The sequence below is a fragment of the Mangifera indica genome, unplaced genomic scaffold (assembly GCF_011075055.1).
Source record: "Mangifera indica cultivar Alphonso unplaced genomic scaffold, CATAS_Mindica_2.1 Un_0027, whole genome shotgun sequence".
In the NCBI taxonomy this organism is placed as follows: Eukaryota; Viridiplantae; Streptophyta; class Magnoliopsida; order Sapindales; family Anacardiaceae; genus Mangifera; species Mangifera indica.
The window spans coordinates 94,400-119,395 of record NW_025401119.1 but is presented as its reverse complement, the minus strand read 5'-3'; the positions used below and the strand labels follow the sequence as shown (position 1 = coordinate 119,395).

At 33.6% G+C, this 24,996-nt stretch overlaps 1 protein-coding gene across 2 annotated transcripts; it reads left to right on the top strand.

The window, feature by feature from the left end:
* Positions 1–286: 286 nt before the first annotated feature.
* Positions 287–15,886, top strand: LOC123206200 (malate dehydrogenase, glyoxysomal). Of its 2 annotated transcripts, none has more exons than XM_044623342.1 (9): positions 287–532; positions 624–839; positions 998–1,312; positions 1,804–1,893; positions 2,004–2,087; positions 4,595–4,630; positions 4,754–4,843; positions 15,266–15,360; positions 15,487–15,886. In XM_044623342.1, the coding sequence occupies exons 1-9, from the start codon at positions 461–463 to the stop codon at positions 15,557–15,559; spliced, it is 1,071 nt and encodes a 356-aa protein (XP_044479277.1). In that variant the 5' UTR covers positions 287–460; the 3' UTR covers positions 15,560–15,886. The 2 variants fall into 2 exon arrangements, with proteins under 2 accessions (XP_044479277.1, XP_044479276.1); XM_044623341.1 differs by lacking the exons at positions 287–532; positions 624–839; positions 998–1,312; ... (2 more) ...; positions 4,595–4,630; positions 4,754–4,843 and adding exons at positions 10,405–10,568; positions 10,660–10,875; positions 11,034–11,348; ... (2 more) ...; positions 14,903–14,938; positions 15,062–15,151.
* Positions 15,887–24,996: the final 9,110 nt, after the last annotated feature.

Sequence of the window (24,996 nt, the reverse complement as noted above, 5' to 3'; positions counted from 1 at the left end):
AAAATATGATTTTTCATTATAGTTTTCATAAGATTGTTACGAAGGGCATCTGTGAGATTTTCAATACTTACGCTTGCAGTAGGATATAGTTATGACATAATAGTCTAATAATGTCTGTAAGGAAAGGGATTTGTGTTGGGTAGAGCAGTATTTCTTGAAGGGAATGTTCACTAATGAAAATATATGTACAAGTTCGAATTTATCATTTCTGAATATAGTATTAGATATTCCCTCCTTTTTAAGTCCCACAGCCTGCCCATAATTAAAACGAGGAAATGAGGTGAAGGTGGTGGATAAGATCAGTTTGTCAATCAACGGTCCTCTTCACAATTTTTTAGATTTAATTCCGGCCCTCAACCAAATTTTTATAAAGTCACATAAAGTTCCCAATTTCTAAGCTTCCAGATACTAGGAAAATCCACAGCTATACAAATTTCTTAATAACTTCGAATACGAAGCGATGCAGTCCACTTCACAAGTCAACCAACGGATTGCTAGACTCGCAGCTCATCTTAATTCTCCTAATCTTCAGGTTAATTACTGCGTATGAGCTGTTTCTCTGTTTCTTGATTTTGTTATCGCCTTTGGTGATGTTGAAATTAATTTTGAAAATTGATGATTAGGTGGAGGAGACTTCCGGTTTGATGAGGGAGAATTGCAGGGCAAAAGGTGGATCACCAGGATTCAAAGTGGCGATATTAGGAGCAGCTGGAGGAATTGGACAACCTCTCGCAATGTTAATGAAGATGAATCCGTTGGTTTCAGTTCTTCATTTATATGATGTGGTCAACACTCCCGGCGTTACTGCTGATATCAGCCACATGGACACTGGCGCTGTTGTATGTTATTTCTCGGCAATTATTTATAAGTTTGATTAGTAAGAAATAGTTTTGAAATTGCCAGCTGAGAAGTTGTAGATTTTCATGGGTGGGTTCAGAATTGATTTGGGATTATGGACAATTGAATGCTTAAAAGTCAAATTACGTTGGATTTCTAGGTGCGGGGATTTTTGGGGCAACAACAATTGGAGGATGCCCTTACAGGCATGGACCTTGTGATCATTCCGGCTAGTGTTCCTAGGAAACCTGGAATGACTAGGGATGATTTGTTCAATGTTAATGCCGGAATTGTTAAGACACTCTGTGAAGGAATAGCAAAATGCTGCCCAAAAGCTATTGTCAGCTTGATTAGTAATCCTGTTAATTCTATAGTTCCAATTGCGGCTGAGGTTTTCAAGAAAGCTGGCACATACGATCCAAACCGGCTTTTGGGAGTCACAATGCTTGATGTTGTTAGAGCTAATACTTTTGTGGTATGCCTTGCTACACGATTATGTCATAGACTTCTATGCCTTATGCTATATTTAGGTCCAGTTTCAAATACATCATTCATGATTTTGCTTTGTTTTGAACTCATTTACTAATCTGCAATCAGTTTTAGTTGTGATATCCGAACTTGTATGATCTTCCCGCTGTGATTCATTTCTTATGCATATTGTTTATGCCTATGAGAACAATTTTTTGTAACGCTTTCATGAAGCAATAATATTACTCTTTACAAGTAAAGCTTGAGATGTTTCTACCCTGAATTGAGATGTTTGGTGGTGTATGAAACGTTTAGCTATACATTTCCAAGTTGTGGTCCATGTTCTGGATGCATCCTGTTGGTTTTTAAAGTTGATAAAAGATAGGTGCTTAGTTGGGTTTCCTGCATTATTCTTTTATATGCTTTCCTATAAACCATTTTCAGATTCCAGTGGTTTTAACTTTATCTTTTTATTATATTCTCTTGAGCTTGCTGTAGGCAGAAGTCTTGGGCCGTGATCCTAGGGAAGTTGATGTTCCAGTTGTCGGTGGTCATGCAGGCGTTACCATTTTACCTCTTCTGTCTCAGGTGTTAGAGGGAGTTTTCACTTTCTAATTTATGTTAATTCTTGTGTAAATTTCTTTGATTGTTATGTTATTGTTTTCTTGTTGTATCCATTGTTGTTTTGTTTTCAACAGGTTAAACCATCATGCTCCTTCACCCCCAAAGAAATTGACTACTTGACAGACCGTATTCAATATGGTGGAAAAAAAGTTGTTGAGGTACATTGATGATTATTTTCCTATTTTTGATATTGTTAAACTGAAAATATAGTGGAAACATATTTGACATTATCTATCTTGGACTGCTAATAATGCTCATATATGGTTCTTCCTGTTGGTTTCCAATTTGTTTAGAATCAGAGCTTGAGTGACTGGTGAATTTGTTGGTCCAACTGGTGTCAATACGGCATAAGATCATATGATGAATTTAATTTATGCAGCTTGCCTGACTTATTACTATAGTTCTTTCACCGTATGATTCAGCTAACGTGTGTGGATCATATAGGTATTAATAGAGGTAACATGGCATAGCATCAGGCCATACTGCTTTAGGAGTAGATTTGCTCTTTCTCCACTTTTTAGCTTTGGGTGATTAGGCAAATTGTTTAATAGTTGCAAGGTCATTTGTTTTTTTTTTTCCCAGTATTAAGGAGACTTCTTGACAGATGTGAGGTCATCAAGCCCAATTTATGGCTTTGAAGAATGGTATTGCCTTAGACCAAATTGTAATGGACATTCTCTAAGCTGTTAACAACTATTAGATAGCTTAATATGGAGAATCTTTGAACTATAAAGTTAAAATATTTGGTTTAATTGTTCTACACCCCCCTCCAAAAATAAAAAAGCCATTGTGAGAAATATGTTGATTGCAAGTTTTTCTCTGTTTGTTTTGAATGTTTGTATGACTCATACTAAATTGTGTATAGCTAACCCATACAAAAATAAACCTGTAAATAAAATATCTGGAGTTATGGGACTGCAAAGTGCACTAGGTAGAATTCACTAGAAAACACATATGGTTGTTAAGATGATTTTGGCTTTCTACGGTTCTAGCTTTGTAAAACTTACATAACTTCAAAGCAGCTCAATAGATAGGCAAGGGAGGCAATTATCTTAGGTAGTTAGGCCTCCCTTTGAATTGGGCCCTCATTTACTAATGTTGATTTGAATGTTTATTATCCTAGTTAAGACCCTATTTTATGTGGTCATCCCTTAATTAAGGCCCCTATTTCAAACATTCAATTGAACTTTATAATTTTTGTTAAAGTCTCACTTAGTTAAGACCCTGCTTAATTATGTTTTTTGTACTTTTGAAATTAAAGTTCTCTATTGTTGGAAAGTCGATCAAGTATTGACTAAAAAGTCTACCATTGACTGATTTGGTTTGCTTAGAGAATATCTTTCTTAGGATTGTATTGGTTGCCTTTTATTTTATTTTCCTTTTCTCAATTCTTTTTCCTATTTGTACAGATTATTGCTAGTTTTAGGTCCTGAATTCTTTGTACAAATTTCCATTTGTATAATGGAAAAGTGTGGAAGAAAGTCTAAAAGCCAGAAATTACTGTTTCATTCATATATAAATGCATTCTTAGAAAATTTTCAAAAATGTTATTTAACTTTGTTTTCTAGGATTTTCTCTCTTCATTATTCAAGCTAAAAGTTGATTTGTTTTCTTCAATCAAATTTCTTGTATGTGTATTCTCCCAGTAAAGCAGTTATAATTTTATAAAAATAATGGTTTCAATGAAGATCTGGAGAATAGAAACCATGATCACAAACCAGTGTGCATGTGTGTGTGTTATCCAAGCATTATTATTATGTTATAGTAACAAATAACATCAAATTCAATACTCTTTCTTCTCCTGTTTTGAAGACTTTGTGTGTTATAAAAGCATTAGCACTTTTCATCATATATGAACAGACCTAATTTTAGAATTGTGTCTAAGGCCTAAAATTTCTTTAAGCTTACTTTGCGTTTACCTAATACAACTGTGAACAGATATTTTGATGCAATTCTAAAAAGTTGGTTGATTAAAAAGATTCCAGCTTTTGTCATTGCTGAGACTAGTTGCTTCATATGATCCACTGCAAGGCAAAAATGTGTGGGATGAATAACAATAATCCTTTGCCTGAATCTTGTAGATGCATTATCTAACCCTGTTATTATGAGTTTTCATTGTCTGATCCAGTGCCAGGCAGAATAATGCAGGATGAAGGAGATTAATCCTTTGCTTGACTCCCTTTGATGCATTATCTGACCCTGATCATGGATTTTATAGAAGAGTCTCCTGACAATGTGTCCTATTGTGTCTGTGTAATGTTGCCGAGTAGGATGGGTTGTATGCCACATCTTCCTGCATTGAGCAGTTTTACTATGATTAATGAAACCATAAATTTGTCATTGAATTGATCTTTAGATTCTTATCTATTTTTTGACTTTATGTTAGCCATTTTGATGCTATTTTTTTCCTTTTTAATGGAAGGTGATTTTTGTTGAGTAGGCTAATTTTTTGTCAATGCCAAAAGAGTATCAAGATGGATTTGGTTTTTTTGTATGGCATGCTACATGGAATGTTGCTCAACTTAAATTTATATGCTCACATCACTATCATTTGGACTTCAGTTGATACTTCTTTACTGAATTCTCTGTAATTTGGTCTTGTTCTTTACCATTTTATTATATATATGTAGTAATCATAGTTGAGTAATTGTTGCTGATATTGCAGGCAAAGGCAGGAACTGGTTCTGCCACACTGTCAATGGTTAGTAGTTTCAATAAAATTACTATTCACAACATTCTCACATTTGCCTTTCAATTATATCCATTCTTCTCTTGCTAAGTTAGCACACAATGTGACCATGAAAATTGTGGATAAAACATACAGGCGTATGCTGCTGTCAAATTTGCTAATGCATGTCTACGGGCCTTGAGAGGGGATGCCAATATTGTTGAATGTGCATATGTGGCTTCTCAGGTTTTAAATGAATCCGTTTTTAGGATAACATGTCTTAATATTTTTCCTCTCTAATTCTTATTGCCTCACGAAATAATGGTGTTTGCCTATGTCCATACTTGTTGGCTTTTATAGGTGACTGAACTACCTTTCTTCGCATCAAAAGTTCGGCTTGGCCGTAATGGAGTTGAGGAAATTTACTCACTTGGCCTCCTCAATGAGTATGAGAGGTCTTTTATTATTTACATCTAATTTTATTTTTCTTGTCTTAAGTTTTTTATTATTGGTTAAAAATATAAAACCTATTCTCATTCTGCAACAAGTCAGAAATTCTTCCTTTGTTGCGAACTGTGAACAGAGCCGACTTGGAAAAGGCGAAGAAAGAGTTGGCAGGAAGTATTCAGAAAGGCATTACCTTCATCAGGAAATGAGGCGCTAATCACAGGTAGAATTATATTCAAGCTCTTCATGTTTGTTTCATATATATTTGAGGACTAGTTTCTCTGAATAAGTGGTGATGGATGTGATTTTTAATGTGACCATCACATCTCAAATTCGCTTATATTAGGGTCCGTGTATGGTGACATTGTTAGAATCCACGTGTATACTACATGCAAGAGAAAAGAAGGAACAAGATTTAGAACAGGTGGCAGCAGGGGATTGGAGCAAGTAGAACAGTCATCAATTACTTTGTTGCAAAGCCAATCTGAAGAAAAAAAGCAACGTGACACAATATTGGAAGGGAGACAGTTGGCAAATGGAAACGAGAAGATAAAAAAGGCAGTAAAGGAAAAAGAGGGCAGGTAGGATGCAGGAATAAAAGGTTGATAGGAATAGTACAAGCTTCTTGAAAGCGTGTGGGGAGTTGAGTGTTTTTGGTCTTTTGTAGTTTAATTGAAGTTTGTTCTGATTTGGCTGCTAAAATCTCTAGCTTGTGATATTGTAATCTTTATTATGTAATGAAACTCTTTTGTAAAACTATTGAATATATTTATGCAACTGAAATTTCATATCTATTATATGTGTTTACAATTCTGTGAATTATTTGGAATGTATTGTGCTTGTTGTGTATGTTATTGGGGAGAGTGTTGAGTGACTATAAAGTGGGGAATGAGGCTCGAGTACTGTAGATCTCTAATTAGGTCTTCCTCACTTGGTAGCAGAGCTAAAATATGAGGAGAATGGAGACTAGGATGGAGACAGTAGAAAAAGATATGTCGACGGTGAAAGAACAAATTGATAAGATGGATTCACGGATGAGTGAAATGCATCAGAGAATGGAGAGGTTGGAAACAAGTGTGGAAATCATAAATGAGTATTTACGAGACCTCTAAGACACTACGGTGGCCAAAGAGACGATTGACAGGGGAAAGACACCTATTGACCAAGAACCCTCCCCATCGTACTCTCATCTGGAGAGAGCAATGGCGGGGCTAACTCTTAGAAATGAAAAGGGGACATGAGATGAAGAAGCCATTAACGAAATGAGAACAGAGGAAGAGCCACCTAAGTTGAACATAAGGGACCTCCCTTATAGGTGGTTAGACCTGCCCCTATTCGATGGCAACGATGCCATCAGTTGGGTGTTCAAGGCAGAAAGATACTTTGATATTAATAGATTGACAAAAAGGGAGAAGTTGGTGGTAGTGGGAGTGTGTATGGAAGGGGACACCTTGAGCTAGTTCAAATGGAGGGTGAGACAACAAGCATTCTCCGGTTGGTTGGAATTCCAAAATGAGCTATTGAAACGCTTTCCAGGAGATCAGGATCGAATTCCCTACGAGGAGTTACTTTTACTCCAATAGACAGACACAGTTTGTGAATTTCATTGACGTTTTGAGTTATTGTCTACATCGGTCAAAAGAATAACGGAGGAGACATTGACAACAATATTCATGAATGAATTGGCTGAAAATGTTTGGACAGAGGTAAAGATGTTCTCACCAAACATTCTAGAGCAGATGATGGAGAAGACAATTTAGGTGGAAGCCAAAAATTGGGTTATAGACGCCAAAATTGGGCTCTGACCCAGCACTTATACAAGTCGCCTGTACCCAAGAGCCTAAAACACTAGCCTGACCTAGTTTAATTACTCCAACCCAACCAAAATTTCAAACCCAGCCCACTCCAATAACCAAAACCCTAGCCCAAGGATTTCCACCACCAACCCAACCCCACAGACTACCCGACCCACTCACCCAACCCAGTCCATAACCCAAGCTGCTTAGACTCAACTCCCTAATAACCCAACTCAACTTTTTTCACCTATTTCAGTTCCTTCAACAAACACAGGGGATAGATGATGGCACTTGACAGCGATGAGTTTCATTTCCTCAACGAGCCAACCATTGAGAGAGAGAGCTTATTGGTGACTCTCAGATGAGGAATTTCGTATGAAGCTAGAGAAGAGGCTTTGGTTTAAGTGTGATGACAAATATTATCTTGGACACAAGTGTAAGAATCAACAATTGAGGGTGATGATAGCTTTGAAAGATGAGGATAAGGAAGAAATAAGGGTGAGAGAGGAGGAAGAAGGTTCGATGGTGGAAGAGAAAAAGATGGAACTTACCTTGCATTCTTGCTCAGTTAACAGTTTTAATAACCCAAAAACCATGAAGTTTATCAGAGAAATTAAGGGATGAATGGTGATGATTTTGCTGGACAGTGGGGTACCTATAGTTTTATCTCTAAGACAGTAGCAGAGGAGTTGAAGTTACCAATTATGTCGACCAAGTTCTTAGTCACCTTGGGTGATGAAAGAAAAATTAGAGGAGGAGGGAAATGCAACCAAGTAAAGCTGGAGTTTCAGGGGATTTCTATAGTCCAAAATTTCTTTCTTTTTGATTTAGGCAGTGTTGATGTAATATTGGGAGTTGATTGGCTGTGCCAGTTGGGTGAAGTGAAGATAAATTGGAAAATGCAGACTATGAAGTTTGGTTGGGAGGGCCAACGAGTAGAGATCAAAGGTGACTTGGCTCTTTACTGCTTGGAAGTAACTCTAAAGGCTCTGATAAATTCTTTAGTTGATAGAGGGAAAGGCTACTTGGTGGAATATAAAGAAATGACAATAATTAAAAAACCTGAGCAATTGACGGTAGAGCCGAGATTAGAGGAATTGTTAAGGGAATATGAAGATTTATTCAGGGAGCGTACTAGGCTGCCACCCAAAAGAGATCATGACCACGCCATACGTTTGATGCCAAATGTACAACCTCCAAATATACGGTCGTATCGTTACCCTTACTTCCAAAAAAATGAAGTCAAGAAAAAGGTGCAAGACATGCTGGCAGTGGGAATCATAAGACCGAGTGTTAGTCTATTTTCGAGCCCGATACTTTTAGTGAAAAAAAAAGATGACAGATGATGTTTTTGCGTGGACTATCACGCCTTAAATAAAGTAACTATTTCAGATAAATTTTTCATTCCAATTATTGAAGAATTATTGGATGAGTTGACAAGAGCTATAGTATTCAATAAATTGGATTTGAAATCTGGATACCATCAGATTCAAGTTCGTGAAGAGGATATGGAGAAAACAACTTTTAGAACTCATGACGGGCACTATGAGTTCCTAGTGATGCCTTTCGAGTTTTCGAATGCTCCAACAACCTTTTAAGGACTAATGAATGAGATTTTTCGCCCCTATCTTTGTCGTTTTGTTTTGTTCTTTTTTGATGACATATTAGTTTATAGTTGGCAGTTCAAAGATCATGAAAAACGTTTGAGAATAGTATTGAAATTATTAAGAGATCATCAGTTAGTCGTGAATTAGAAAAAAAATGCTTTTAGGCAGTCTAAGATTGATTATTTGGGACACGTTGTCTCAGCAACGGGCGTGGAAACAGACTCTAGAAAAGTACAAGCAATGAAAAAATGACCTACACCTTGAGACATATGAGACCTACGGGGGTTTTTGGGATTGACGAGGTTTATTGAAGGTTCATGCATAGGTATGGAATAATTGCGAAACCCCTCACACGACTATTAAAAAAAAAAAGCATTCTTATGGAATATCAAAGCTTCTGCAATGTTTGAGAAATTGAAGGAAGCTATGATTTCTGTTCCTATACTTGCTCTTCTAAATTTTTCAAAGGAATTTGTTATCGAGACAGATGCTTCGGGGATGGGATTGGGCACTGTTTTAATGCAAGAAGGCAGACTTGTGGCCTTTATTAGCAAGACTCTTTCGATTCAAAATCATAGTAAATCAATTTACAAGCGTGAATTAATGACGATTGTTATGACATTTTGGAAATGACAGCATTATTTACTTGACCGCCATTTTAAAGTACGAACGGACCATAGAGCCTACGATTTTTTATGGATCAGCAGGTTATTGGCAGCGATCAACAGAAATGGGTTATAAAAATGCCTGGATTTGATTTTGAGATTCAATACAAACCTGGATGTGAGAATAAAGACGCTGATGCATTATCATGAAATCCTAAATTCGAGAAAGAATTAAAGGCAGTAACAATAGCTAAAATGGTAGGATTGGAAGAAATGGAACGTGAAGTGACAGAAGATGCAAAGCTCCAAGGCTTAATTCATGATTTATTGAATGATCCTAAGTCCCATGAAGGTTATCACTTGAGAAATGGAAGACTTCTATACCATGGCAGGTTGGTTTTACCTAAAAACTCATATTTTATTCCCATGTTCTTGAGTGAATTCCATTCTTCTCCATACAGAGGTCACTCTGAATTCTTTAGAACTTCTAAAAGAGCAACAACAGTTTTATTTTGGGAGGGTATGAAGGCTGACATAAAGAGATTTGTATACAAATGATACACTTGCCAACGAATGAAGTATGAAGCAACTTCACTAGCTGGGTTACTTCAACCATTACCAATTCCAACTAAAGTGTGGGAAGATATATTAATGGATTTTATTAAAGGGCTTTCGAAAGCTGGACAGGAGGATACGATCTTGGGCATTGTTGATCGAATGACCAAGTACGAGCATTTTCTACCACTTAGACACCCTTTCACAACTACTGAAGTTGCCCAAAAATTTATTCAAGAAATTGTTAAGTTGCATGAATTTTTCTGTTCTATAGTTTCGAATCGAGATTGAGTATTCTTGAGCCAATTTTGAGGAGAAATCTTTAGGGCAATGGGTGCAAAACTAAAGTTCAGCTTCTCCTACTATCCTCAAACGAATGGGCAAATAGAAACCGTCAACCGAAGCTTAGAGAATTACTTGTGGTGTTTTTGTATTAGACAGCCTTAGCAGCGGCCCAAATGGATATCTTAAGTTGAATATTGGTTTAGCACAACTTATAATGGCTCGATTAGGATGACCTCCATTAAAAACTTTATAAATAAAATTTTAAAAATATATCAAAACTTAGGTGGATATAAGCGCTTAGTTAAAATTAATTGCCCAAATATATATATATAGTATTAGATATGCCCTCCTTTTTATGTCCCATAACGTACCCATAATTAAAACGAGGAACCGAAGTGGGACCGGTGGTGGATAAGATCAGTTTCCACGCATCCCAATTCAAATCAACGGTGCTGTGCTCTCATCCCTTATCACAGTTTTTAGATTTAATTCCGGCCCTCAACCAATTTTTATAAATTCACAAAAAGTTCCCAACTTTTCAGCTCGCAGATACTAGGAAAGTCCACAGCTATACAAATTTCTGAATAACTTTGAACACGAAACGATGCAGCCCACTTCACAAGTCAATCAACGGATTGCTAGACTTGCAGCTCATCTTAATCCTCCTAATCTTCAGGTTAATTACTGCGTATGAACTGTTTCTCTGTTTCTTGATTTTGTTATCGCCGTTGGTGATGTTGAAATTAATTTTGAAAATTGATGATTAGGTGGAGGAGACTTCCGGTTTGATGAGGGAGAATTGCAGGGCAAAAGGTGGATCACCAGGATTCAAACTGGCGATATTAGGAGCAGCTGGAGGAATTGGACAACCTCTTGCAATGTTAATGAAGATGAATCCGTTGGTTTCAGTTCTTCATTTATATGATGTGGTCAACACTCCCGGTGTTACTGCTGATATCAGCCACATGGACACTGGCGCTGTTGTATGTTATTTCTCGGCAATTATTTATAAGTTTGATTAGTAAGAAATAGTTTTGAAATTGCCAGCTGAGAAGTTGTAGATTTTCATGGGTAGGTTCAGAATTGATTTGTGATTATGGACAATTGAATGCTTAAAAGTCAAATTATGTTGGATTTCTAGGTGCGGGGATTTTTGGGGCAACAACAACTTGAGGATGCCCTTACAGGCATGGACCTTGTGATCATCCCGGCTGGTGTTCCTAGGAAACCTGGAATGACTAGGGATGATTTGTTCAACATTAATGCCGGAATTGTTAGGACACTTTGTGAAGGAATAGCAAAATGCTGCCCAAAAGCTATTGTCAACTTGATTAGTAATCCTGTTAATTCCACAGTTCCAATTGCGGCTGAGGTTTTCAAGAAAGCTGGCACATACGATCCAAACCGGCTTTTGGGAGTCACAATGCTTGATGTTGTTAGAGCTAATACTTTTGTGGTATGCCTTGCTACCCCGATTATGTCATAGACTTCTATGCCTTATGCTATATTTAGGTCCAGTTTCAAATACATCATTCATGATTTTGCTTTGTTTTGAACTCATTTATTAATCTGCAAGCAGTTTTAGTTGTGATATCCAAGCTTGTATGATCTTCCAGCTGGGATTCATTTCTTATGCATATTGTTTATACCTATGAGAACAATTTTTTGTAACGCTTTCATGAAGCGATAATATTACTCTTGGCAAGTAAAGCTTGAGACGTTTCTACCCTGAATTGAGATGTATGGTGGTGTATGAAACGTTTAGCTATACATTTCCAAGTTGTGGTCCATGTTCTGGATGCATCCTGTTGGTTTTTAAAGTTGATAAAAGATAGGTGCTTAGTTAGGTTTCCTTCATTATTGTTTTATATGCTTTCCTATAAACCATTTCAGATTCCAGTGGTTTTAACTTTATCTTTTTATTATATTCTCTTGGGCTTGCTGTAGGCAGAAGTCTTGGGCCTTGATCCTAGGGAAGTTGATGTTCCAGTTGTTGGTGGTCATGCAGGGGTTACCATTTTACCTCTTCTGTCTCAGGTATTAGAGGGACTTTTCACTTTCTAATTTATGTTAATTCTTGTATAAATTTCTTTGATTTTTATGTTATTGTTTTCTTGTTGTATCTATTGTTGTTTTGTTATCAACAGGTTAAACCACCATGCTCCTTCAACCCCAAAGAAATTGACTACTTGACAGACCGTATTCAAAATGGTGGAACAGAAGTTGTTCAGGTACATTGATGATTATTTTCCTATTTTTGATATTGTTAAACTGAAAATATAGTGGAAACATATTTGAAATTATCTATCCTGGACCGCTATTAATGCTCATATATGGTTCTTCCTGTTGGTTTCCAATTTGTTAAGAATCAGAGCTTGAGTGACTGGTGAAATTGTTGGTCCAACTGATGTCAATGTGGCATAAGATCGTATGATGAATTTAATTTATGCAGCTTGCCTGACTTATTACTATAGTTCTTTTACCATAAGATTCAGCTTACGTGTACGGATCATATTGGTATTAATAGAGATAACATGGCATAGCATCAGGCCATACTCCTTTAGGAGTAGATTTGCTCTTTCTCCACCTTTTAGCTTTGGGTGATTAGGCAAATTGTTTAATAGTTGCAAGATCATTTATTTTTTTTCCAGAATTAAGAAGACTTCTTGACAGATCTGAGGTCATCAAGCCCAATTTATGGCTTTGAAGAATGGTATTGCCTTAAACCAAATTGTAATGGACATTCTCTCAGCTGTAACAGCTCTTAGATAGCTTAATATGGAGAATCTTTGAACTATAAAGTTATAATATTTCGTTTAATTGTTCTACACACCTCTCCAAAAATAAAAAAGCCATTGTGAGAAATATGTTGATTGCAAGTTTTTCTCTGTTTGTTTTGAATGTTTGTATGACTCATACTAAATTGTGTATAGCTAACCTATACAAAAATAAACCTGTCAATAAAATATCTGGAGTTATGAGACTGTGAAGTGCACTAGGTAGAATTCACTAGAAAACACATAGGTTCTAGCTTTGTAAAACTTACTTACCTTCAAAGCAGCTCAAGAGATAGGCAAGTGAGGCAATTATCTTAGGTAGTTAGGCCTCCCCTTGAAGTAGGCCCTCATTTACTAATGTTGATTTGAATGTTTATTAGTTCCATTTAGGTTAATCCTAGTTAAGACCCTATTTTATGTGGTCATCCCTTAATTAAGGCCCCTATTTGAAACATTCAATTGAACTATATAATTTTTGTTAAGGTCAAGTTATGAGACTGTGAAGTGCGCTAGGTAGAATTCACTAGAAAACACATAGGTTCTAGCTTTGTAAAACTTACTTACCTTCAAAGCAGCTCAAGAGATAGGCAAGTGAGGCAATTATCTTAGGTAGTTAGGCCTCCCCTTGAAGTAGGCCCTCATTTACTAATGTTGATTTGAATGTTTATTAGTTCCATTTAGGTTAATCCTAGTTAAGACCCTATTTTATGTGGTCATCCCTTAATTAAGGCCCCTATTTGAAACATTCAATTGAACTATATAATTTTTGTTAAGGTCTCGCTTAGTTAAGACCCTGCTTAATTATGTTTTTTGTACTTTTGAAATTAAAGTTCTCTATTGTTGGAAAGTCGATCAAGTATTGATTAAAAAGTCTACCATTGACTGATTTGGTTTGATTGGAGAATATCTTTCTTAGGATTGCCTCGATTGCCTTTTATTTTATTTTCCTTTTCTCAATTCTTTTTCCTATTTGTACAGATTATTACTAGTTTTAGGTCCTGAATTCTTTGTACAAATATCCATTTGTATAACGGAAAAGTGTGGAAGAAAGTCTAAAAGCCAGAAATTACTGTTTCATTCATATATAAATGCATTCTTAGAAAATTTTCAAATGTAGAGCTACAAATGTTTTTTAACTTTGTTTTCTAGGATTTTCTCTCTTCATGATTCAAGCTAAAAGTTGATTTGTTCTCTTCAATCAAATTTCTTGTATGTGTATTCTCCCGGCAGAGCAGTTATAATTTTATAAAAATAATGTTTTCAATGAAGATCTGGAGAATAGGAACCATGATCACAAACTAGTGTGCGTTTGTGTTATCCAGGCATTATTATTATGTTATAGTAACAAATAACATTGAATTCAATACTCTTTCTTCTCCAGTTTTGAAGACTTTGTGTGTTATAAAAGCATAAGCACTTTTCATCATATATGAACAGACCTAATTTTAGAATTGTGTCTAAGGCCTAAAATTTCTTTAAGCTGACTTTGCATTTACCTAATACAACTGCGAACAGATATTTTGATGCAATTCTAAAAAGTTGGTTGATTAAAAAGATTCCAGCTTTTGTCAGTGCTGAGACTAGTTGCTTCATATGATCCACTGCAAGGCAAAATTGTGTAGGATGAAATACAATAATCCTTTGTCTGAATCTTGTAGATGCATTTTCTAACCCTGTTGTTATGAGTTTTCATTGTCTGATCCTGTGCCAGGCAGAATAATGTAGGATGAAGGAGATTAATCCTTTGCCTGACTCTTTTTGATGCATTATCTGACCCTGATCATGGATTTTCAATATGTAGCAATAGAAGAGTCTCCTGATCATGTGTCCTATTGTGTGTGTAATGTTGCTGAGTAGCATGGGTTGTATGCCACATCTTCCTGCATTGAGTAGTTTTACTACGTTTAATGAAACCATAAATTTGTCATTGAATTGGTCATCGGATTCTTATCTATTTTTTGACTTTATGTTAGCCATTTTGATGCTTTTTTTGCCTTTTAATGGAAGGTGGTTTTTGTTGAGTAGGCTAATTTTATGTCAATTTCAAAGAGGATCAAGATGGATTTGGTTTTTTTATGGCATGCTGCATGGAATGTTGCTCAACTTATATTTATATGCTCACATCACTATCATTTGGACTTCAGTTGATAATTCTTTGCTGAATTCTTTGTGATTTGGTTTTGTTCTTTACTATGTAATAAACGTAGTTGAGTAACTGTTGCTGATATTGCAGGCAAAAGCAGGAACTGGTTCTGCCACACTGTCAATGGTTTGTAGTTTCAGTAAAATTACTATTCACAACATTCTCACCTTTGTCTTTCAATTATATCCATTCTTCCCTTGCTAAGTTAGCACACAATGTGACCATGAAAAATGTGGATAAAACATACAGGCGTATGCTGCTGTCAAATTTGCTGATGCATGTCTGCGGGGCTTGAGAGGGGATGCAAATATTGTTGAATGTGCATACGTGGCTTCTCAGGTTTTAAATGAATCCTTTTTTAGCAGAACATGTCTTAATATTTTTCCTCTATGATTCTTATTGCCTCACAAAATTATGGTGTCTGCCTATGACCATACTTGTTGGCTTTTATAGGTGACTGAACTGCCTTTCTTCGCATCAAAAGTTCGGCTTGGCCGTAATGGAGTTGAGGAAATTTACCCACTTGGCCCCCTCAATGAGTATGAGAGGTCTGTTATTATTTACATCTAATTTTATTTTTCTTGTCTTAGTTTTTATTGTTGGTTATAAATACAAAACCTATTCTCATTCTGCAACTAGTTTGAAATTCTTCCTTTGTTGCGAACTGTGAACAGAGCTGGCTTGGAAAAGGCGAAGAAAGAGTTGGCAGGAAGTATTCAGAAAGGCATTACCTTCATCAGGAAATGAGGTGCTAATCACAGGCAGAATGATATTCAAGCTCTTAATGTTTGTTTCATATATTTGAGGACTAGTTTCTCTGAATAAGTGGTGATGGAAGTGATTTTTAATGTGACCCTCACATCTCAAAATCACTTATATTAGGATCTGTGTCTGGTGATATTCATGGAATGAATCCATAAATTAATGAAATTAGGAGTTGCCTCTTGTTTCATTGTTTTGAAATGTTAAAGGTTTTAGCAAGAGGTGTGAGGGGAATGCTGTAAAGCCAATCGACACCAGTGTATTTTGTAATCATATTTTTAATTAATAATACTTGATAGTTCATTATCTTAATATTATTTATATAATTAGATAAATATGCTTAGAATGGTTGAATTATGAGGAGAGGTTCAGTGCATGTCAATTTTTTTTAAGGAACTTATATTTACATTAGGTAAGTGTTCTTAAAACATTCATTATTATGAGATTATTTTAACTAAAGATATGGGTAATATAGATAGAATTATCATAGTGTTGAACGATTTCATAGGAGGATAATGATAGATTTCATGTGTTAAAGTTATTTATTAACGTCTTGGTGTAATACAAGTATACATTGTTAACATGTTCACTGGATAAATCCATAAAAAAAATTTCATATGGATGGTTGATCTTGATTATAGAATATATTTCTCTTAGTGAACAGAGGCTTCAGGGAAAAATAAACATGCTATCAACACTAATATCTTATTTTATTCTGATAAACTCTATCAAATTCAGTTCAAGGGAAATAAATCGATCTTATTTTGAGGCAGTAGCATCTATTGTCTCAAACATCTCGAAGTGATAAATCTTCAAATCACTTAGGGGGCGTTTGGTTTGGGTAATGTTTTATTATCAAAATAAAAATATTATCTTGAAAGATAGATTACTTAAAAGATTATCAGGTATAAAATAATTATTATGTTTGATAAAATTTGGTAGATATAAATAATTATTGTGTTTGGTTAAAAGTAATAAAAGATCACTAGTAAATTATTTTACTTAAATACCCTTAAATATAATTATTTTTAAATATTTTTTATATTATTTATCATATTAATTAATAATAAATTTATTTTTATTTTAAAAAATTAATAAATAATAATATAATTATAATAAAGTCAAGATTATCTTGATAATCTTTAAATACCTAAGGTGAATGTGGTAATCAGATTATCACCTATATTACTTGTCACGTCAGCATTGGTAATAAAAGATTAGAATAAAAGATGGATTATTAAGGTAATATTTAAATACGGAACCAAATGCCTCTTAATGTCTTTAATTAGATAAATACAAAGATTGAAATCAGAATATTTGGACGGGAGGGCCTTGTCAGGTAATACATAGGGATCGTATAGAACTAATATATTACAAAATGTTTTCTCTTATGGCCCTTAATTTGAACTTGATCACGGTCTCGCGGTACTTACAATTTTTTATTGGGCCTTGCTGATCCAACCACTTTATTCAGAATTTCTATTAACATGTTTAAAACAAGGTCGGAAGACTTATTCTCACTTAAGGTTAGATTCAAATTGAATTTTTTTGAACTTGGTTAGAATGAATTCAAAGCAAGTTATATATAAACAAGTTTGACCTTGAGCCGAGCAAAGCCGAGGCAGGGTGTTAGCAAGCAAACGAAAATTTTAAACTTGGGCGCCAAACAAGTTGAACCTATGATCTTCTTTTTAAGGTCTTAGGGCTTCCTTGGCAGCTTCTTAGTAGCTGGGAAAGAGATAGAAATTTGATAACTTTTTGCAGGTATGTTTTGTAGCTTACTATATAATATTTAGCTCAAGTTCAGTTGATACTTGAGATAGTTAATTAGCCACTTGCCATTATAACTTGATTTGATCCACGCTGTTTCAATATACAAGTTAGGTTTATTTTAAAAACCGGGTGTTTGAGTTAATTAAAATATTTGAATTTAAACTTATTTAAATTAAATTCAAAATTAAATTATTTTTAAATTGAAATTGAGTCTTAATTCCTTGATCTTGAACTAAGTTTTTAATTTCAAACTAAACCTTTTGTCGGCTTCTTTTGGACAATCTCAATTGGTAGATACAAAATTTATTGAAAAATTTGAATATGAATAAAGCAAGTCATGGGATTTTACAAATAAATTTGCATTGGTGGCTTAGATGCCAAAAGACAGTATTCTTTTTCTGGCTATTTCTTAAAGTACTTTTTAAAGAATACTATTCATCTTTGTTTGTTGTATTTAATAGAATTGAAGTTTATTATTTATATAGTGTTATTGTTAATTTGTTACATATTGATTTTTTAGTTTATAAGATTTCTTTTCATAATAGAATTAAGTAACTTTGCCCTTAATTATATAAATTTCATATTTTGAATGATGAGGAATTCTATACTTTTTGTTGTTTTATTTTTTTTGGTTGCTTAATGAATTTGGATTGAAATAATAATATTTATGTAGTTTGATTTTATTAGATGAGTTATTATAATTCAATTTAGTTTCAGATTATTAAAAAGAAAGCAGAAACATATGGGCTTTGAACAAGCTCCTTTTGAGCTTGTCGAGCTTAGCTCATGATCAGGCTCGTTGAGCCTACTTGAGTCAAGCTCGCGAGCAGCTCGACTTGTGAGCGAGCCAAATTCGAGTAATGAATTTTTTGGCTCGTCGAGCTTGAGCTCGGCTAGACTTGAATCCAACCCTAATCCCACCCAAGGGTCATTGAATCTTTAAAGAAATATTTGTTAAATATTGAAAATTCAAATTCTCACTCATAGATTGTTAAAATTAACATAATCAATTAGTTTCAGGGATAAAATCATTATTTAACTAATAACATATTAACAATAATAGAACTTATCTCATTTCTTCTTTTGGGTTAGAAAATTGACAATTTCTTCTCATAATTAAATTTTAAAAAGTTACATTTCCCCCTCTGCTAAATTTTCATTTCTCTAGTTTTTCTCTAGCACTCTCTCCCTCCGGCGACCGTCTCCCCCTTCTCCTTCTCCTTCTCCTTCTCCTTCTCCTTCTCTAGCGTCATCATCTTTGGAGGGATGAAGCTCATCTCTAGCACGAAGGGATCACTGGACGAATCTCGTCTTTGGAGCATCGATTCAACTAGATGAAGGTACAAAACAATTGACAAGACGAGTCCCTTCGTCCAAACAAAGGCGTTCATTATAAATACCTAGAACACATCTTCATTATTCTTTCATGCCAGAGACGAGATTCGTCTAGTTGATTCAAAATGAATTGATGAAGATGAATCTCATCTTCGTCAATTCTAGATTTGGACTAATTGTGTTGGAGTGAGTGTCCAAAGCAATGTTAGAGAGAGAAAGACATCATCTAGAGGGAGAGAGAGTGTTTGAGTAGTCGATTGTTCGTTGAAAAATTGTTCTTGAAAAATTAAAACCCTAAGAGAAAAATATAACTTTTTAGAACTTAATTCTAGGAATAAATTGTTAATTTTCTAAACTAAAAGGGAAAATAAAATAAGTTTTATTATTTGTAATATGTTATTAGTTAAATGATAATTTTGCTCTTAAAATTAATTAATAGCTTATGGGTTGACGTTTGAATTTTTAATACTTAGTATATACCAATTTAAGGATTCAACAAACCTTAGGCCGCAACAACTCTTTTGGCCTTAAAACAAATCAATTTCTTACTGAACTTTAATGGGACTTCATTCTTTGGGAAGTGATACTCAGCCTTATTCAATGTATAATTATTCACATTAGGCAGAACACAATTTCCGAATGATAATTAAAATAGACACTAATTTTTTTACCTAAACTTTTTTAGGTAAATTTATAGTGATTTTATTTTTCTAAGTAAATTTAATTTTGTTTTCAATAATACCTCTCTTGGCTAATTACGTTAGATTCGGTATAATTTTTTTTTTACTACCTTTGAGCATACTATATTTGGTAAGTTATGATTTGAAGATTCAAAAACTTATTCAAACACTAATAATTTTTTGTTTTAATACAGATCGAAATGAAAACGGAATGAAAAGATAAATAAAATTGCAAAGAATGGTACGAGTGCAAGCGGGTGTGCATGGGTGTGTACGGATACTTCTTCACACCTGCACACACTCATTATATTATATTATATTATATATATATAATGAGTGCTTGTGGGTGCGCGCACTTCTTGGCACCCACACGCAATCGTACCCATTCTTTGTACTTATGTTTATTTTTTTGTTTCGATCTGTATTACACCAAAAATTGATTTGTTTTTGAATAAGTTTTTGAATCTTCAAATCATAACTTATAAAACATAGAGTATACTCTAAAAGAAAAGGTTGTTGAAAAAATATATGTCGAATCTAACATGATTAGTCGAGAAGGGTATTATTGAAAACAAAATTAAATTTACTTAGAAAAGTAAAATCACTCAAAGTTTACCTAACAAAGTTTAGACAAAAACTTTTGTGTCTATTTTAATTAATATCCTTAAAATTTCCCACCTAAGGTTTATATTGTTGGTACATTTCCACTTAAGTTCCAAACAAAATTTGTTTCCCTTGTTTAATTTTAAAATATCATAGAATATTTTTGTTATTTTGTAGAATATATATTATAATAATAAATAGATTATGATATGATACTGTATATATTATATAATATGATATATATTATTGATTGAATAATATTATATTAAAAATTTTAAATTTTTAAAAATATATAATATTTTTAAAATTGATGATATATTAGTTATAATTTTTTATAATTTTATTTTTTTAAAAATATTTTATAAAACGATATGTAATAAATAATATAAAAAATTATAAACTCAATATACGAAATATGTGATTCAATTGCAATGTTTGAACCCGCGTAGCCTTTGAGTCAGTCCTGAAACAAAGGTGAGCCCTGTATCAATAACAAGGCCATTATTATGGGCTGATTTGTTGCTTTCAGATTCATCGTTTTGACTTGCACGCCGTTGCTGAAGAAAGTGCAGTTGCGTTGAAGGAAGGAAGCCCCAAATTAATAGCTCTTGTTATTCTGGGTAGATGTGTAGTAGCCTTCTTAATACGTAAAGTATAAAATGCTGAGTGAGTATTCGAACACCACCTTCAATTTTTTGCGGTTTCACTCATCAATGAAGATGAACAATCATGGCCTTTAATGGGTACTTTGAGTGGTAATGAATGACTTTCATACAGAAGAGAAAACGGAGTTCAAATCTTTTTCACGGATATTTTAAAATTAAACACTTAACTTATCTAATACAATAGTTACGAGATTGGGCATTATATATAATGGTTTATTCGACCCTAAGAGATAGTCAGATTGGGATGAGGTTTTGAAACTTCAAATTATTATGGAAGCTGCCCCCCATCTTCATTTCACAACCCACTCACCTTGCCTACCCTTTCTTTTCGAAGACCCCACTCCCTTCTTTTTCATGTTTCTTCCGCAATAATTCATTTATTTTAGCTCTCCTGATAAGCCACGCAAACTTCCATTTCGCTTAAAATTATGATAATACTAATAATAATAATAAGAAGCGTGGAAGATTATTGTGGATATGCTATAGCGTGTTTTCTTTTCACCCCATTACATCAACTTGTATATTGGCAATGCAATGGAAATTTTTGCGAGTAAAAATATTGGCAAGGACTTATTCCCACCTAAGGTTTAGTGCTTTCCCAAAGTGATAATTGTTAATTTTCAAAAACCTAAATATTCATCCCCTTATTCAACTTCTATTAATTCTTCAGTTAGTTTTACCCCCAATGGTGGCACATCCTCTACGGTGACCAACTTCTTTCATCTTCAGCTATCTTTTTTATTTGAGACTAAGTCGACATCAATCCCGTTTTCTCTTCAACGATTGGGCTCAGTCTCCAACCAAAGATGTGACGCAACGAATCTGTTGTTTTGTAGTGACTTTTCAAGATCCATTTCGTAGGGTTGATGCAAGCTAAGGAGATGCTGAAAACGTGTGGGAGAAAGGCTGAAGACACGAACAACAAAGAGAGATGCGAAGATGATGACGAAAAGACATCCTTGTCGCGGTGTAAAACGGATGACGAAGAGAGGCTTAATGACAACAAAACGACATCTCTTTTACATCTCGAATTGTGTCGAAGACAAAGCCCAATCATCAAAGAGAAAGAGGGATGGATGTTTGCTAGATCTCGGGCAGAGAGGGTTGGTTGCCAAAAGAGAATGTGCCACCGTTGGGAGTGAAACAAAATTTTCAAAAAATTTGGGGGTGGCACAAAAATAGAAAACTAAAATATATAAAACCCTATAGTATGGAGGAAAAAATCATTTTTTAAAACTAGAAAATATGAGGTTAAAAGGAAAATTGTTTGTTTTTAAAATTAATATAGAAAAAAAGGATAAAATTTTATTTTTTTTATATTATTAGTTAAATAACATTTGTTCTATTGTAATTAGCTAAAAATTTTAATAGAAATTGGATGATGAATGAATATTTATGTTTTTAAAAGTTAATAGATATTATTTTAAGGAATAAAGTAGACCTTGGGTGGGAATCAGTCCTTTGGCCTAAAAATATTTTGGAATTATCCTGCCTCTCTTGCTTTACTATCTTTTGCCAGCAGTTTACCTCTACAAACATTGTGAAGGTTACATCATACCATGAGTTGGATCCAACTTAAGTTAAAAAAAAAAAAAGCAGCTAAGGGACCACCAAGAAAACAAAAACTATGATAATAAACAGAAAAAGATAAAAAAAAAATAATTAATTTTCTCTATTATTTTAATGTGTGAATGTGATATATTTTTTAATGTTTTCTGAAATAAAATCTTGGAAGTACTTTTAGGTGTTAAAAAAAGGCTGATTGCTTAGAAAAAAACAGTTTTTTCCTCTCTTAGTCTCCATTGTTTGTTTTATGCATTTTCCCTGTAAAGTTGTTTGTCATTTATCTCTTTTTATTTATTTTCTACATAAAATATTCTCAACTTTATTTTTACCCAATTATTTTTTTCTGTTTTTATTCCTAATTTTTGCCCTTCCCATTTGGTGTTGTCTTGAGTTCTCACATCTCAACTTCCATTCAACCAATTGTGCCATGATCCATATATAACTTCAAGGTTTTACTTGCATAGAATTCAGATTTAGTCTTAATTTTGCATCAAATAATGTCTACTTTTGAACTACCAAAAGACTTATTCCCACCCAAGGTTTAATCTATTCTCAAATTTTCACTCATAAAATTTCAAAAATTCAAATACTTATTCGTTATTCAACTTCTATTAAAACTCTCTGTTAATGATAAATGTAAAACTATTATTTAATTAGTAATATTAAAAAAATAAAATTTTATTTCATTTTCACCTCTTAGTTTTTAAAAAATAACAATTTCTTCTAAAATCTAAGTTTTGAAAAATTATCATTTCTCTCTGTTAAGGTTAACTCAAAAACCAACCCATATTTTAGTAATAAAATCCACGTCAACTATCTTCTTTGAGACCAGTGACCTTTTTCTGGTGCTCTTTGTTACTCCTGACGATAGAAGGACTGACGAAATTTATTGACTTCTTAGCCAAATCTCAACAAATTTCATTCGTCTTTGACAAACACAAACAACCAACTTCTTAACCAAATCTCATTCATCATCAACTCTTAAAATGAAATGTTCGTTGTCATTAGCTCTTGAAATAAAATGAGTGACGAACACAAACAGCTAATAGAGACAAATCTTAGCTGATTTTCAGCAGATCGAATTGGTAATGATAGAACTTGAAAGAGATGTCAATTTAGAGGGAGAGAGAGCATCGAGAGAAAGAGATGAAGCCGATCATCGCTCAAGCAACAAAGATGCCAACAGATTCCAATCGGCAACAAAGGTGAAGAAATAAAGAAAACCCTAATAAGGGAAATGATAACTTTTCAAAACTTAGGTTTTTGGATATCTAAATTGACAATAGATTTCAATCGGCAACATAGGACTTATTCCCATCTGAGGTTTAGTATAAATTCAAATTCATACCTATTAATTTTAGAATATTTAAATACCTACTTATCTATTAAATTTTGTTGTTATAATTAAAGGTAAAATTATCATTTAATAAAAATATTTAAAAAAACTATAAATTCATCACATTCTCTCCTTAAGTTTAAAAACTAACAATTTTCCTTCATCTAAAGTTTAAAAAATGACTATTTCTTTTAGGGTTTACATTTTTTCTCTTGTCGCTCCCTCGATGACTAGAGCTGCCAACCTAAATTGTTAACCAACTAGAGGTGGGCGACAATTCTTCGACACACCAAATGAATATGTTCAATGCATAAAACTATTTGATTGATCTATGCGTTGCACTGATACGTACCGACTAATTGTCGGCCAATCAAATCGTCCTTGTTTGGGGGATGGGAGGGAGAAGGTTAGCTACTTTTGATTGTTGAAAAAACGACAAGAGGGAAAATACAAAACTTTAAAGAAAAATAATAATTTTTAAAGCTTTGGGTGAGAGAATATTATTAATTTTTAAACTTAAGATGAGAATGTGATAAATTTATAATTTTTTAAATATTTTTATTAAATAATAATTTTATCTATAATAGTAATAATAAAATTTAATAAATAAATAAATATTTAAATTTTTTTAAAATTAAGGAGGATAAATTTGGGTTTGCACTGAATCTTGCGTGGGAATAAGTCTCTTTGCCTTTGTGCAACTATACAAAAGAAATACAAAACAGAAAAGTGAAAGCAGATATTCTTTTCCCATTTTGGTCTCATCCATCCATCAATCTGTGCGAAGCCAAAAATGCCACCCTAATCCCAACAATCTGCCGTGATGAGATGGAACAAGGGCATGTTGTTCTTTTTAAAATAATGTCCCATCCAAAACGCAATCGAATTTGACTCCACCTTAACAAAAAACATCAGCTTTTCAAAAATTTCACCCACACAATCCAACCAAAGACACCAAACAGGATAAAGGTTTTTTTTTTTTTTTTTTAAATAAAATTATATATAATTTTATATATAAATAATAATATATTATTATATGAGTATATTTTTAATTTTTAATTTTTAATTATCAAATTGTATGATAATAATATATTATTATAGAAACGCCCTCTTAGTCTACATTATGATCACTAATCCAACCTCATAGAACAAAAATCATTTTTCATATTGATTGACCAAACTAACCTTGCTGACTATCATAAATATTCAAGTAATAAATTCCATAATTAAGTTTGCATGAGGAAAAGGGCAATCTCATGGTCCTCAAATCATGTGCATGGCATATGGCAAACACCATAAATGGGGTCCAAAAAATTGAACCTCAAGGTGGAACTGCCAGTGATGCAGTCATAGTTATGGCGGGCATAAGGTTAGATTTTGGAAAATTTTTGAGGACACTGAATCATTAATTCTTTATACTATAAAATTATACGGAAAAAAAATTATAATTTTATATATAAATAA